At 39.4% G+C, this 16,134-nt stretch overlaps 1 protein-coding gene across 1 annotated transcript in view; it reads left to right on the top strand.

The window, feature by feature from the left end:
* ofcc1 (orofacial cleft 1 candidate 1) overlaps nucleotides 1-15,874 on the top strand; it is a 68,890-nt gene extending 53,016 nt beyond the window's left edge. The window contains exons 7-9 of the mRNA XM_077624801.1: nucleotides 3,175-3,375; nucleotides 14,562-14,691; nucleotides 14,878-15,874. Coding sequence (XP_077480927.1) covers nucleotides 3,175-3,375; nucleotides 14,562-14,691; nucleotides 14,878-14,927 — 381 coding nt within the window. The 3' untranslated portion in view covers nucleotides 14,928-15,874. The remainder of the gene's footprint in view (nucleotides 1-3,174; nucleotides 3,376-14,561; nucleotides 14,692-14,877) is intronic.
* Nucleotides 15,875-16,134: the final 260 nt, after the last annotated feature.

The following is a 16,134-nucleotide window of genomic DNA, read 5'->3' as shown; positions in this document are numbered from 1 at the left end:
TCTTTGCCTGCACTTAGAGGCAAATAACAACTTCCACTTCGCTCCTCCACCGCGTCCAGTTTTCTTACCCGTCCAGAGACCTTTATTTTTGGATAAGATAGACTGAAGACGTGAATGTTAAAGCCACTAAGTGGTGAAAGATGACAGAGCACCATTACATCACATTTTCCACCATTCCCTTAACATGACGTGTATGTTCGGATTCACCAGCCACAGCACTGTGATTGTGACCTTGTGATGATAATGCTAGCATCAGGGTCCCAATACCAAATACTGGAAGTTTCCCTGTCTGCGTTCATGCATGGAAGGTGAATGTTGAGAGGGTAAGAAAAAGATTACACCGTGCCTTGCACGTCGTCCCTCCATGGAGGGTGAAAGGCTCCCGCCGAAACGTCGGTGTCCTGAAAAACTTGATTCATTGTCCTCGGTTTCCTGCGAGCGTATTGCCCTTTGTTCTAGGTGATTGTGAAGCGAAATGATTGCCCTGTGTTTATGTACTTTATTATATCTTTAAATTTGATTGTGTGGGGCATTTTTTTTTAATTTCATTAAAAAAGAGTCACATTTTCTGTTTTAGGTTTCAACTTGAAACAGGAAAGTAAAACTGATGCAAAGGTTGTCTACTACTTGGTTTGGTTAGTTTTCTTTGGTGTAATCATTAAATAATATTGTTACACTACTTGGGAGTGTCGCTTTAAATGTATTAAAAAATCCCATGTTTGCTTCATATGTCTGCATGTCAATCATTTACTATTAACATTCTGAGGCCGGGTGGCCTGGCGGTTTGAGTGGTTGAGCAGTTAGTACATCAGCGTCCTGGTTTCAAATCCAGATCGGTCCACCTGTGTGGAATTTCCATATTTTCCACGTGCCTGTGCGGGTTTTCCCCGGGTACTCTGGTTTCCTCCAACATTCCAAAAACATGTATGGTAGGCTGATTGGACACTCTAAATTGCCTCTAGGTATGAGTGTGAGCGTGAATGGTTGTCTGTCTCCTTTTGTCCTATGATCAGCTGGGATAGGCTCCAGCACTCCCGTGACCCTAGTGAGGATTAAGCGGTTCAGAAAATGAATGAATGAACACATTGCTGGGGCCAATATGAGTAGAGATCAATGTTAAATGGTTTAACTTTTAAAAATAAATTAGTGTGAATGACTACCCGGATTTATGGTCGTAAAACGTTCAGTATACTCAATTCAAATATTGAAAAGTGCAGTCATATCTCTACTTACGAATGCCTCTAGGTACGAAGATTTTTAGTTTACGAAACCATTTTATATGCAAATGACCGTCCCAACATACAACAACAACACTCTTTTGACCCCCGTTTGTCGTCACGGAGTTCTTTATGTAAAATTATTAGTGTGAATGAAATGAATAAGCGGTCCCTGTTATTCCTGGAAAAACAGAAGATGAGAAAGTGGCGTGAGGTTGTCTGATATTGCAAGGCAATAAACCCGCCCGACCTAGCATCGCTAGCGGAAGGAAGCATTAAAAGTGATGACTCCTTGGCATGGCTTCTCTGTACTTATTGTACTCTTCCACTGCACAAAGAAAACATGTATTTGCATGCTTGTTATTCATTTTAATACATTAATAAATAATTTAATTTCATTTTTGTCTGTTTCTCACATCTTTCATACAAAAGTGGGACACTTTGATCAGTTTTAAAGGGTTTAATTCGTAGAACCTTGGAACAAATTACATAATTCACAAAAAGTTCTGGAATCAATTAATTTCGTAAGTAGTGGAACGACTATTAATGTGCGATAGGGACTGACATACTTCATGTACCCAAGAAGGTTCTGGACATCTAAGTACAATTTATAAATAAAGAATAATATAATCTTGATGACAATAATAAGAACAAATTAAGATTCATATTTAAGAGATAGATGGCTGCCAATGCACAGACACTTTGGCTGTATGCATATACACTCATTGTAGCATTTTATTTGCAAGGACCTTCCGAAATATCCACAAAAGGAAAAATATACACACTGATATAAGATAACATAAAAACACACAATCAAGCTAATGCACAGAAGCATATATACAATTTTACAATTACGTCCTTTTTGATCAAGAGACTGCCTGCTTCACGGTTTATGCAGTGTCTCTAAAAGTGAAGTAGAGGGTCCTTCTATATTCTCGTGAATGTGCCATGAGATGGATTTCGGTAAGTGTTTAGTAGTGCCGACTGATATCGATACCCCACTAAATAAAACTTCCCATTCAGTCTGACCCTGACACTCGTTGACTGTTGAATGGGTAGTTCCTGTTTTTTTTCTCCAATGACCCCAGCATAGCGTTGGGGTTTTGAGTAGAGTCATAATCACTCTGCCAATTATGGCGTAACCTTGAATTTTTACAAGGAAAAGTTCCACTTCCATGTCCTTTTACAAATTCATCCATTTTGCATGGATTTATATTGTGACAGGAGATTTTTTTTCTTTTATACAGAATTGATCAAGGTAATGTAAAACTGAGTAGGCCTTCACATGAGTTTATGTTTTTATCTTCTCTTAGTCAATGACACCATCTGTAAAATCCACCAAAATTGTGCACACTGGATACACTGGAGCCTGCACACTTTCAGAGGGAGCTTCCATGATCTTCACACATGGATGACTTTGAGTTACATGACCTATATAACATGTTACACGCTCTGCTTGCTGCTTGTGTCTCACCCTAATAGAGAAGGGCAGACCATTACAGGTGTATAAGCCCCAAATATACGCATAGACAGTGAACAGTCCTTCCATCAGTGTGGTGCATTTGTACGCATGATCACATATGCAACCTGCCATGGACTGGGTCCCATAGGATTCATGTACTAGTAACAATGAGCATCAAGTCCTTAGTACCAGCAATGCGCCTGTAAATTTGTATATTAAACTGTATCAGATGTTTTTTTTTAGATATGTTGTATAGTTTTTTAATAATGTGCATTTATATTTCATCTCATGAGTCAACTTTATAGTCACTGACTACTGCAAAACTCACAAAAAGTGTAGCAAAACTATGGACTTCCAATTATTAAAACCAATTTGCAATTTTAATTTTTTGTTTGTTTACAAAAGATGTTTTAGCCGATTAATATTATATAAAGTGTGGTAATCTACAGAAAAAAAGTAAGGCATGTTGTTTTTAATCTCATTGTGTGTGATTAGGTGGCAGTCTATGACTGTATTCGGACAGCACGGAACCCATTGGCTGGTTCGACAGCCCCCATGGATGAATTACATGGAGAGCTCTCTCCCCTACCAAATGGAAAGGCCAGCACCCACGTGGCCATCTACACACTCTATGTAAGCGGGTTAAAGCAAAGATACAGACTTTTCCTTCGGCGACCAGATGGGGCCATCATAGAGGTACAGCATTTAGATTATAAAGTTGCTGAATACACTAGGCAACAGCTCCATAATTATATGCAATGTGTATTTAAAAATGCAAGAATAATAATGCATTGTTCTTTTTTTTAGAAAGTAGCACCTATATCCCTTTGAAAACCATATTAGTTCAGTGTACCAAATATTTTTCCCTGTCAGTGCCAGTCATTTTATTGATTTCACGCAAGAAAAAAGACCATGTTAAAGGTGGAGACAGAGGAAGGAAAGCTGACGTGGATGCAGCTTCCCAACCACTCCTCATTGTCACACTCATTCTGTCTGTGGGAGGGATCTGCATGATTATCGAGTCCATTCCACAGACAACAGTACAGCTGTGTGGTGCAGGAGGGTGAAAAGCAATATTACTAACTCAAATAACATGAATCAAAAGGTTTTCCTTGGGCAAAAACAAATGTAAAATGGGGTTTCCTACTCAAATAGAAAAGAAATGATTTGCCAACAGAAACAAATCATAAGTTCATTCAAAAGATCAGTTGGAGTCACTGCTTACAAAATACCAAGTGTCTGGCAAGACTGCATTGGGACTATGGCTTGAAAAAAATGCCGGATAACCGAATTAACACAGAGAAGTCGTAGGGCAATTTAATTGCCAACTCTTTCATCCAACTATTGACAACATTTTGCAGTGTGAAACATTGCTTAATTACTGCTACATGAAAAGAGCTTCATTATTCCATTCCACAATCATTTCTGTCAGTCCCCTTGTAAACAACCTGCATCATCTACATTAATATCTCAAAGTCTGACCGCCAGAGAAATTACAAGAGAAGGAAGGAGGTGGGATCTACTACACTGTACATGGACGCTAACAATTGGCTCTAAGGGTCAGTTGCATCCAAATACTCCGCTGTCATTATTTGACTGATAAGGATTGTAAATATGCAAGATGTTTCTCTCGCTCGTCTTTATATCACCTTCCATGTGTATAGCCTGCAGGCCGAGATAAGACAAAATATCCAAACAAATAATATTGTCATAAATAGATCACTTAACAATTTCAGATTATCTATTTTTTTATTGTATTTTTTTATGTGAAACAGATTTATAAAGGCGGCGGCCCGGAGGATGAGTGGTTAGGCCTCACAGTCGGCCTCACAGTGGGGGTCCTGGGTTCAACTCCTGGTTGGTCCAACTGTCAGGAGTTTGCATGTTCTGTGTGGGTTTTCTCCAGGTACTTTGGTTCCCTCCCACATTCCAAAGACATGCATGGTAGGTTGATTGGATACTCTAAATTGCCCCTACGTATGAGTGTGTGTGAATGATTGTTTGTCTCCTTGTCCCCTGCGATTGGCTGGCCACCAATTCAGGGTGTCCGCCGCCATGTGCCCGAAGGCAGCTGGGATAGGCTCTAGTAACCCCCCTACCCTCCCTACCCTCACGACCCTAGTGAGGATAAAGTGGTTCCGAAAATGAAAAGGCCATGTTAAGAGGAGGATGTTTGTGTCTCTTGGGTGCTCTGTCTGTCCTTTGAAACTTCCCCAGAAGACACGCTTATGGCATTCCACCTGCTGGTAGAGGGGACCCATAGAATCAAAGGAATTACATCAGCAAGACTGTGCAATGTCCCCCTGCGCCTTACAACTCTGACCGTTTATGCATATTCCTAACTAATCTTCCCCTGACTGCTGTATAGACTGGCTCTATGTTTATATGTGAAAAAGAAACACCAAGGGGTATTCCTAGGACTCAGCAGCTAACTGATTTTTATTGCCAGGTTATATTTTGACACAAAAATATACGTACACACAACAGGGCATCATATACAAATTGGCTTCCAGATGTACAGTGACTCTTTAGAGATACATAAAATAGACTAGATATGACTATAGGACAAAGTTACATTTTTGAACTAAAACCCAACCTGCATCGCTGCAACAGAAAACACAAATAAACATAAACTCGTGATACAGAAGACAGCAGGCATATTCAATCAGGGAGTCATTTTCCATGAAATGATGTTCCTGCTTGTGGACAAGTAAAGTAATTGTAATCAGTTGTGAATAAAAATTGAAGAGGGCCCCAGTTGTGGTTGAAACTTATTTTGTTTTCAATTGACTCTTCAATTGACACTCTTTGTCTTCAATTGCTTCTTTATCTTTTTTCTCCTGAAGATGCTGCTAATATAAATATTTGTTTTGCAGCTCTGACTTTATATATATTTATATATATATATATATATATATATATATATATATATATATATATATATATATAAATATATATATATATATATATATATATATATATATATAAAATATATATATATATATATATATATATATATATATATATATATATATATATATATATAATGTATGACTATATTGTACATTTAAATACTATATTCTTCTGTTTTTCCACTGACACAGTAATTGCTAAATATTTTTTGTTTGTTTGCTTGTTTTAGAAAATTAACTTTTATTTAGCTTTAAAATCTTTGGTAGATTGGCAGTGATACACATATTTAAACTGATTTCAATATGCAATAATGTGACTACTTAATTACCAGCAACCATAGTTACCAAGGCTAATTGTGCTCCTTAAGAAAGCTGCTTCCATTTACTGAGGCAATATTGACGGATGGCTCATTTCCTTTAAAGTGCTCTGTTTTCATAGGCAGTGTCCTGGACGCCAATGCCCCGGAGGATCAGCTCCTCCCTTAGACTAACATGACCACGGCTCCCGGGGCCAGCGGCTTTGCATATTGCTCACACATTTACTGCCTAAATTTGTCTAAACGAACACTTTAACATTTAAAGTCCCAAAAGAATGGCCCTGAGCTATAGACATTGTTAGACACTGTTTGGAAGGAACCCAATAGTCAGGTGTGTCCTGTTTGCTAAATGTGAGAAAATGAGGATCAGTCATGCAAAGCTACTAAATATTTATATTGTTTATACAACTAGTAGTCACCCAGTCACTTTATGTTGTTTCAAGTATTTTCTACCAGTGTGGAAATATTAATATTCAGTCAATGAAATTGTTCAAATATGTAGTAAAATGTCATGACAATGAGGTATTTATTGACTTCCACTCAAAGAAAGTTAATATTAATGATCCCTCATATGCTTTCCCTCTACATATGGCCCAAAGCGCTCATCTGTGATATTGACCATTCCAGTAGAATAGTGGCGTGGAATCACAACAATACAAAACATTTTCATTTTGCTTGCATGCACTGAAATAACAAAGAAGGTAAAGTGAGGTGTAGCTTTGCAAACACGCATTACCTATAAAACAGATGTTCCACAGATGTCAGCTCACAAAAAAAACACTGCTGACAACAACACTTTACAGCTGAAATGACACGAGGAACTGCATCTGAATAACAGTGGACCTTTAGTGAAGGCTTCATAAGTGCTCTGTCTACAGAAACAAGATGGCTGATGAAGAAATTAATGCAGGCAAAGTCATTATCTTCCCTCCTAAAACCACAGTAGGTTTATGTCCCCCTGTGTCGTTCTTTTCCTCGCGGGCTAGTGCTTAAGTGTCGATGGACAACTGTGTTCTCGTTTTTGTCTCCTCGCTCCATATGGGAGGCGGTAGCATATGTAAAAACTGGCTCTGTTTCTGTAAAACTTCCATTAAAGATGCGCAACTAAGGTTCCACCAGCTTGACAATTACCTCTCCCTGCAAATTATTTATGGTGCCAAAAAAATAAAAAATAAAAATAAGCCTCCAACCCCCACCCCAAAAAATGCTGATGAGCAGAATCTTCAGCAAAGAGCAGAAAAAGACACTTTTCACTAACCATTTCAGCAGCGCTTTTTCCCCTTTTTCTGGGGGATGTGCTGGAACACTTTTGGAGAGGGTATGCTTTTTTATGCACATTGTACACATTTTGCTGCTTTGTATTGCATTTTTGTTGTTGCATTCTGCATAATGCTTCAGTATGAAGCCATTTCTAAAAAGACGAGACCAAAGTTTATAGGCATTTCCATTCAAAACCACTAGGTAGAATTACACTTAGTACTTTACCTTTAAAATCTGGGCGCACAATCAGTGTACACCGCCTACTGCCTGTAATTGGCTGGGATAGGCTCCAGCACCCCTGCGACCCTCCCAAGGATAAGCGGCTCGGAAACGGAATGGATGGATGATTGATTCTCATTCTACACTCAGCTCTGAAATGCTCCTGCAAGAGCTTAATTATTCATAAATACTTACATTCATTATAAGTACCACTTATCCTCTTGAGAGCCACAGGGATGAATGATCTTATATCCCTCTTAAGTATTGTAGGGTGTAAACCCTAAACTGGCTGCCAGCCAAACCAGGGCACAAACAAGCTTTCACATGCACATTCAAAGATAGGGACAATTTAGAGTGTTCAATTCATCTAAAATACATGTTTTTAGGAAGTGGTAGGAACTCAGAGTACCCTGAGTGAAGCCCATGCAAACAAAGGGGAAAATACAAACCCCACTCAGGGAGGTCAAAGCCCAGGGTCAAAACCTTGAGTTTGAGAACTGTAAAACAAACATTCTACACAGTTATCCAGTAAGCTGCCCCTGAATAATAAATAATCAGCAAAAAGCAGAGGTGTAATAGTTAGTTTAAAATACAGCCAGGCTGCCTGCCATTGACACTGCTCCGGAATATGTGTGAAAGTTAAACAATGGATTGGGAAGGGTAATAAAAAAAATGTGGCCTTTCGTTCACTCTCGTTCGAAGAAAAGAGGAATGACCATTATGTGGGAAAAAAAAACAAAAAAACATTAAAATCAGTACACCCGACAGCACGAGTAGGGACACTAATACCATATAAGGTAAGGACAGGGTTGGACGAGGGGATCCGACCCAAGAGAGTAAGGCAGCCTAGGGTAGTGAGTCTTTTTCAGGTACCAATAGTGCTACTTACCTGGAGTACTACATGAAAGAATCACAAAATGTATCTTTAAACTGCATACAGTGCCATTATAATTTTTGAATGTAGTACAACTTCAAAACCACAACTCCAGTGACCTCACTTGAGACAGTCTGATTATGGATCCCCTGCTCTTGGTGGAAAGATCGGGAGCATTTATTTCAGGAGTCTCAATCTTTATGATCAGTTGATGGAATGTTTGTCTGATCAGAAGATACCTTTAATTTAACCTGGATGAAGATACTCTCTCGCCCTAGACTTGTCTACCTCTGCCTGGTAATTGGCTGGTAAATATTTCTAATTTTATGTATTCATTTTGTATTTTTTTTAAACATAAAAGTAAGAACAACACTTTGCCTAACTGTTCCCACAAATGTTAAGACATTGTTCAAATAACCCAAAAGAAACACATAGATGAGGAGGAAACAACACAAGTAGGTCTTTTCATAACTGACAACACATGTAATGAATGAGCTTGCCACTAAACTGGCGATCCATTTCGGTCTTTTCCGTACCAATTTTCACCTAATTTAAAATGTAGAAAATATGAAGAGGTTAACGATTTGAAAAACACCTTGTAGCCACATTAATTGACAGCAAACATCAACCCCCTACCCCTGCCTCTTTTTTAAAAATAATTATCTGTTTGATTGTTTCTTTGGTGCTGGAGGACCCATACTTCATTTGGAATGAGGTCATCATGAGCCCTTAGAAATGTGAATCTGATTGATAAAGGAAGTGAGTGTGTTCTGCTTGCCATGCGTTTGTGCATGTGTGTGTGTGTGTGTGTGTGTGTGTGTGTGTGTGTGTGTGTGTGTGTGAGTGTGTCTGAGCATGCAGGGGATGTGTTTTTTAATATGTGGGACTACAAGAAGGAGGAGAATGTCCTTGGGTATGCTGTATGTTGCTTTGGAAGATTAATGCCCCCTTGGCAGTCATATCTGTTTAACAGGACTATTCCAAAGTGCACAACATTAGGCAAATACAAGTTTTAGATTAATAATACAAACAAATAGGCACTTTTTTAAAACTTGGGGTTCTCTGTTTTCCTACCGATGGCATGATCTGACCTAGGTAATTAGGTGGGTAAGGAGGTACCCTATCCACTTACTTACCTACCTACATAATGGTTTTGCGATGCTTTTACGTATTGAATACAGTTTGAAACTGATTTTGGGGTGCCGTTGAGATTATGTATGTAATTATTTGATGTTATATGAAAACTTTCACTTCCACCCATTCATATTCTGTTACATTAAAAATAAAGATAGCATGATACATTTAAGACAGGGGTCTCGAACTCAATTTACCTGGGGGCCGCTAGAGGCCGAGTCTGGGTGAGACTGGGCCGCATCAGGATTTCCACAAGAAAAGCACTGATAAAACATTCAGTTCTATGCTGAGAGCAGCGGAGGAGTGTGCGCGCCGAGCGGAGTGATCGGCCTCACGGCTTCTCCTCCGCCCAGCTGATTGGAGGAATGAATGAGTGAGTGAGCGAGGCACTGGACAGCCCGGCCGATGTCCCGCCCTCCAGAGCCGTATACCTCACCGTGATTGGTTCATTCAGCTCCGAACCAAAGTTCCCTCTAATTTTTTGTTGGTCTGAGCAGAAAGACAACCTCCCTGAGCGCACTGAGTACCAGTGTGAGCGACATCATCGGTCCTCGGATGATTCGCCTAAAGACGTTTCGCCGACGGACGTTTGACAGACGGGCAGGTCGCCGAATGGACGTTCCACCGAACGTTCATTCGGCCGAACGGAGGTTTCGCCGAAACGGGATTCGAACGCTCGCCCCGCCGGATCGTGTGTGTACAAGTTTTTCAACCTCGGCCCGCGGGCCATATACGGCCCGTTAGGATTTTTAATCCGGCCCGCCGCCGGTGTTGTCCAAATTATAGTAAAAATCAATGTTCGTCTACCATCAATGGCAGTCCGGGAATAAGCACTCTTGGGCAGGCAGATGTAGCAGAACCGAGCCGTAAAATGACAGCAATCGGGTCAAATCCATCCTAAAACAGCATTTAACGATTAAATACAAATACTGGATGATATCGCGATGGAGGCAAAAAAACGTCTATAGACGTCCATTCGCCAAACGGCTCAAAATGCTCTCAAATTCGGTCAAATCCAGCTGAAAACAGCGTTTAATGATTAAATACAAATACTAGTATTTGTATTTAATCATTAAACTAACAAATACTAGTACGACCTGTCCGTCTGTCAAACGTCCGTCGGCGAAACATCTTTAGGCGAATCATCCGGTCACGACATCATCATTGCTCGCTATCGGCACACCAGTATCACACCTGCCACAAGCAGGTGCATGTCAATGTTCCCTCTAATTTTTCATGTAAAACATGCTGTAAAACAAGAAAAACATGAGTGGACAGAGCTACTGCCACTGGCTGCCACTTAAACGGCGCCATCATGGGGAAAGAGGTAAAAAAAAAAAAAAAAAAAAAAAAAAATCTAAAAAAAAAAAAATCGATCTTTCATATTAAGACGGGGGCCGCAAATTATCGTCCCGCGGGCCGCAGTTGGCCCGCGGGCCGCAAGTTTGAGACCCCTGATTTAAGAGGTTTAAATATTTTGAATTTGAAATTCAACATTATTTGAACTATTGTGTTTATGTGGGCATGAAACAATATATATTGCGTGGTACCCAGTCGTTTCGTCGTAAGACGTTTGGTCGACGGACAGTTCGTCGAACGGACGTTTCGTCGCCGGGTTCGCTCGCTCTCAAAATTATAATCATGAGAGAGAGAGAGAGAGAGAGTTTACTGTTGAAAGCGATCAACCAGGTAATCTCTCGCTCTCAAAATTATAATCATGAGAGAGTGAGTTTGTAATTGCATTGACAATGTAAGAGCATTAATATCTAAATATCTGATATCAAAATTATCAATATGTTGCGTATTATTGGCGTGTGTGTACATGTTACTCCTCGCCGGATTCGCTCGTATTGGAGTGAGTGTACATGTTTTTCAAACTACGGCCCGCAGGCCATATACGGCCCGTTAGGCTTTTTAATCCGCCCCGCCGACGTTGTCCAAATTATAGTAAAAATCAATTACCTCATTCATTTCCCTTTTCTCTGCAATACCGCTCATCACTCTCAATTTAAAGACTGTTTTCTTTCGTTGAATATTAATATGTTCTTAATGTTGAAAGTAAATTTGAAAATGCATTTTCATCTTCGTTGACTAATATGTTCTTAATGTTGAAAGTACATTTGAAAATAAATTTTCACCTTCAATGGTGTCTTTTTTCTTATATATCAATCCCCAGGTTTGATAAATTACAATGCGTGTCCAAATGCTGTCAAATTTTAGTATCCATTCTGGCCCGCAAGTCAAAAAGTTTGCCCACCCCTGGTATAGACAAATTTGCCTCTCTTATACTATTATTGTCCCAAATCAAACACTATCAATAAGCTGCCATTGACGGCGTTAGACATTTGATTCATGTTGACTGCTGCGTTATATATCCACTTGATGGAGCTCTAATAATAGCATCTGCACCTCAGTCAACATGAATCGGACGTCTACCGCCGTCAATGGCAGCTTATTGATAATGTGTTTAATTTGGGACAATAATAGTATAAAAGAGGCAAGTTTGTCTATACCAGGGGTGGGCAAACTTTTTGACTTGCGGGCCAGAATGGATACTAAAATTTGACAGCATTTGGACAAGCAATGTAATTTATCAAACCTGGGGATTGAAATATAAGAAAAAGACACAATTGAAGGTGAAAATGTATTAACGACATTAAGAACATATTATTATTCAACAAAGGTGAAATTTTATTTTCAAGTTTACTTTCAACATTAAGAACATTATTATTCAACGAAATATAGCAGTCTTTAAATTGAGAGTGATGAGCGGTATTGCGGGGCAAAGGGAAATGAATGAGGTCTTTGATTTTTACTATAATTTGGACAACGTCGGTGGACCGGATTAAAAAGCCTAACGGGCCGTAGTTTGAAAAACATGTACACACACTCCAATACGAGGGAATCCAGGGGCGGGGCGAGCCAGCGAATCCGACGATGATTAACATGAACACACACGCCAATAATACGCAACTTATTGATAATTTTGATATCAGATATTTAGATATTAATGCTCTTACATTGTCAATGCAATTACAAACCAACTCTCTCTTTTATGATTATAATTTTGAGAGCGAGAGATTACCTGGTTGATCGCTTTCAACAGTAAACTCTCTCATGATTATAATTTTGAGAGCGAGCGAACCCGGCGACGAAACATCAGTTCGACGAAATGTCTGGCGGCAAATCCGTCGACTAAACGTCCGTCGACCAAACGTCTTTCGACGGAACGTCTTTCGACGGAACGTCTTTCGCCGAGACGTCTTTCGACGTGACGTCTTTCGACGTGACGTCTTTCGACGTGACGTCTTTCGACGTGACGTCTTTCGACGTGACGTCTTTCGACGTGACGTCTTTCGACGTGACGTCTTTCGACGTGACGTCTTTCGACGAAACGTCTTTCGATGAAACGTCCGGTCACGATATTGGTAAACTGTTATACAGTATATCGTTTCATACCCACATTCAATTACATACTGTTATACTATAACAGCATGGTACCATATTTTCACACCTATAAAATGCACCGCCGCAAAGGGCGTAGTCTCAGTTGTATTTTCAGATTTTTGTCAACAATCCATTCCAAATTGTCACGCAACTCATGCGACGTTCCCTGCCTGTATTTGAATGGAACCTCTATGTTTGTGGCCATCTGACATTCATCAATCCCAAGCCGTTCGCAAAGCTGTTCCTCCTCGCTGCTAAATTGTGTTTGATCCATGGCTTCGTTCCATTTTCCAAGTGTTCACACCCGCATTATGTTATGATTCACGCCAGGCATTTCCTCTGTATAGGTCTAAAGTGCTGTTTCTTTGAGTATTGAGCGTGTTTTTGAGGGTTAAAAGTGCTGCGAGCACACAGAAGTCAAATGCCTTGCCACTCCCCTGGGATGTTTTGAATGGATCTACCGTAATGCTTGGAATGCGCGGGAAGACAATTTTAGTATGAACGTACACTGGGTTCATCGCAATAAGTAGCATGCCAGCAAGAAATAAATCCAGTCACTCAAGGGGTCAGGGCCATACAAAAATTGAATTTAGTGCACAGACAAGGCGCACTGACCGATTGGGCGCATCGACCATTTTAGAGAAAAAAAATAGACTTTTAGGTGCACCCTCTGTGTGAAAATACAGTAATTGAATATCAACTTCTCTCTGACTCTCGCTTTTCATTTTTAAAACACGCCTCAAAACCCAGGTGCACTCTTTGCCTTTTGGCACATGTTGAGATTATACCTTGAATTGTCTTACACCTTTTACTCATTTTTCTGTGGGCAAACACCTGCAATTATGTGTGTGGGGAGAAAGCTTTGCATGTTGAAAGTTACGCTAGGCAGTTTGGGCACCACAAATAAAAACCTGTTCTATTCGAGAGTAGTAAATGCATTAAAAAAAAAAAAACACTAATGTGGGAAAGGGGCTGAAAGAGGAATATCAGACTATTCTGGCCTATGTATTCAAAAAACAGAAAAAAGGACAACATAGGCCAATTTTAATGAGTTCTCTCAAAAATAATCTTCTCCCGCCTCAGTTTAAATTATATCTCGAAGTGCTTCAGGTGCAACTGTACTCACAAATGACATTTAACTCTCCACGTTCCCTTTGAAACTATTATTGCCAATTTAATGGTTGCTATGATCTCCCTTTCTTCCTTAAAATTAGTAAAGTGCTGGCTTTATTGTACAAAAATAAAAAATACAATTCGCTATGCAGACCATAGCACTCGCTGCTGCAAACCTTTAATGTTCTCTTCCTGTTAAGCCGGCACTTTCAAATTTGGTCCAGTTGGCATGCAGAATGACGGCTTAATATGTTGCTGCCATGTTTTATACAACGGATGATATTTTAATTTGGTGAACATTTACCTTATTAGTTTATATTTCACAAACATCAAGTAGCCAAACCAGCCTACATTTACAACAAAATGGTTTGTACTGGCAGCAAGTCTGTATAAAAGCATATTAACAAGGACAAAAGCAAACTTTACCGTACAAGTCAAACTGTTCAAAACAACACAACGTACAGTATGTTATTTTTGGCGTCTGTGTCGGCTGCATTTATGCCTAAACTTTACTGAAGCATCTTCGGTCAAAGATGTCGGTCAGTTCATGCATGAATTTATTGCATACGGAAGGATGAATAAATGACTTTTTTTTGTTTCTTCAAGGTGATCAGTGACCTGGAGGACCCTACCAAAATGGCACCCTTTGCGGACCACAACTTAGGGCCTCAGAGGATGGAACAGGAAAGCTCAATCGTCACCCACAAGCCACGTAAAAGAAACAAGCTTTTGGGACGTGAGTGTGGTGACAGAATTTTGCTTACATGTTATCCACAAAATGACAGAATCTAATCAAGTATACAATGGAGGAGACACCACTGACTCATGTCAAACATGCAAGCCTCTTACTGTGCAAACATTTTCTTCCCGCTGTTTTTTAACAAAATTTGCACAGTATTAATAGCAGTATCTATTCCCTCAGGGTGCCCACGTGTTGAACCAGTAGAAGGAAGCAGGTGTGACTCTTGTTAAGGAACCAATGAGAATGAAGCAAGATGTAAAGAGGTTTGCATACCAAACTGATGTCATGTCTCCTTAGTAAATGTTCTTTCGCACATTTGTATTTTTTTTTTTGATTGATTTATTTGATAAGGGACAGCACATATTAATGAACATATTTAAATTCATGTTAATGAACATATATATGTAAATATCTAAGATTGTAGCTGCCGGCTAATTTACATCTTTAGTCCCTTGTGTGGGTACAAGATAAACAATAACACACTAGACACATACAGGTAGTACAATTTTAGACAGCGTCGTCATCGCAATTTTGTTCGTCTGACAGCCAGCCTTAAGGATGATTGGCGAATAGGTTCAGAGACGGGAGTTCGCGTATGTTAATTGGTATTAAGTTCCAGGTATGTTTGGCGCGGACAGAGAAGGTGCTTTGGCTAAAAGCACTCTTTTTGAAAGGAACTACACAGTCACCTCTCGAGCCAGCCTTTGTTGATGCGTTGGAATTTTTTTGTACTGTTCCAGTTGAGGCGTTTGTGTTTCTTTAATATCTGACAGTGGTGGTGGGTTTTAGGCTTTCTGTCCAATAGTTTCAGAACCTACTTATAAATGGTCTCAATTGATTTAAAGTGTTGTTTTGCAATCCGGTGACCAACTTGTTAAGCAGGAAGTCATGTGTGAGATGATTATTGTGTCAAAATATAATTTTGCTTATTCAGGTGTTAGATTGTTCCTAATGAACCTAAAATTAGACAAATTTATTTTTATTTTATTCAGCGTGTTTTTTTTATCTGTCGTTTGAAGGCTAGTTGAGAGTCAAGAGTGATTCCTAGGTATTTACATTATTGGACTACATTGATTGTTTTTTCTTGGACAAAAATGTTGGGGTCGCTGTTATTTATTGCTCTTTTTGAGAAGTACACATAGAAATTCTTAGATATGTTTAAATGTAGTTCAGATTTTTCAAGCCACTTATTAATGCTCGTCATAGCATCTGTGAGTTCCTGTGCAGCATGTTTATATATATATATATATATATATATATATATATATATATATATATATATATATATATATATATATATATATATGGCTCAATATTGAGCCGCAACAGTTCTCGCAACTACGGCAAGCAGCCCCCGACTCTATTTTCCCCGTAGAAAAAGTAGTGCGCAGTGACTGCTGGGATATATAGTTCTTCTGTCAACCAATTGACAGCGGC

This window comes from Stigmatopora argus, chromosome 17 (genome assembly GCF_051989625.1).
Source record: "Stigmatopora argus isolate UIUO_Sarg chromosome 17, RoL_Sarg_1.0, whole genome shotgun sequence".
In the NCBI taxonomy this organism is placed as follows: Eukaryota; Metazoa; Chordata; class Actinopteri; order Syngnathiformes; family Syngnathidae; genus Stigmatopora; species Stigmatopora argus.
The sequence above is the reverse complement of the archived record's forward strand: the minus strand, read 5'-3'. Positions and strand labels throughout refer to the sequence as shown.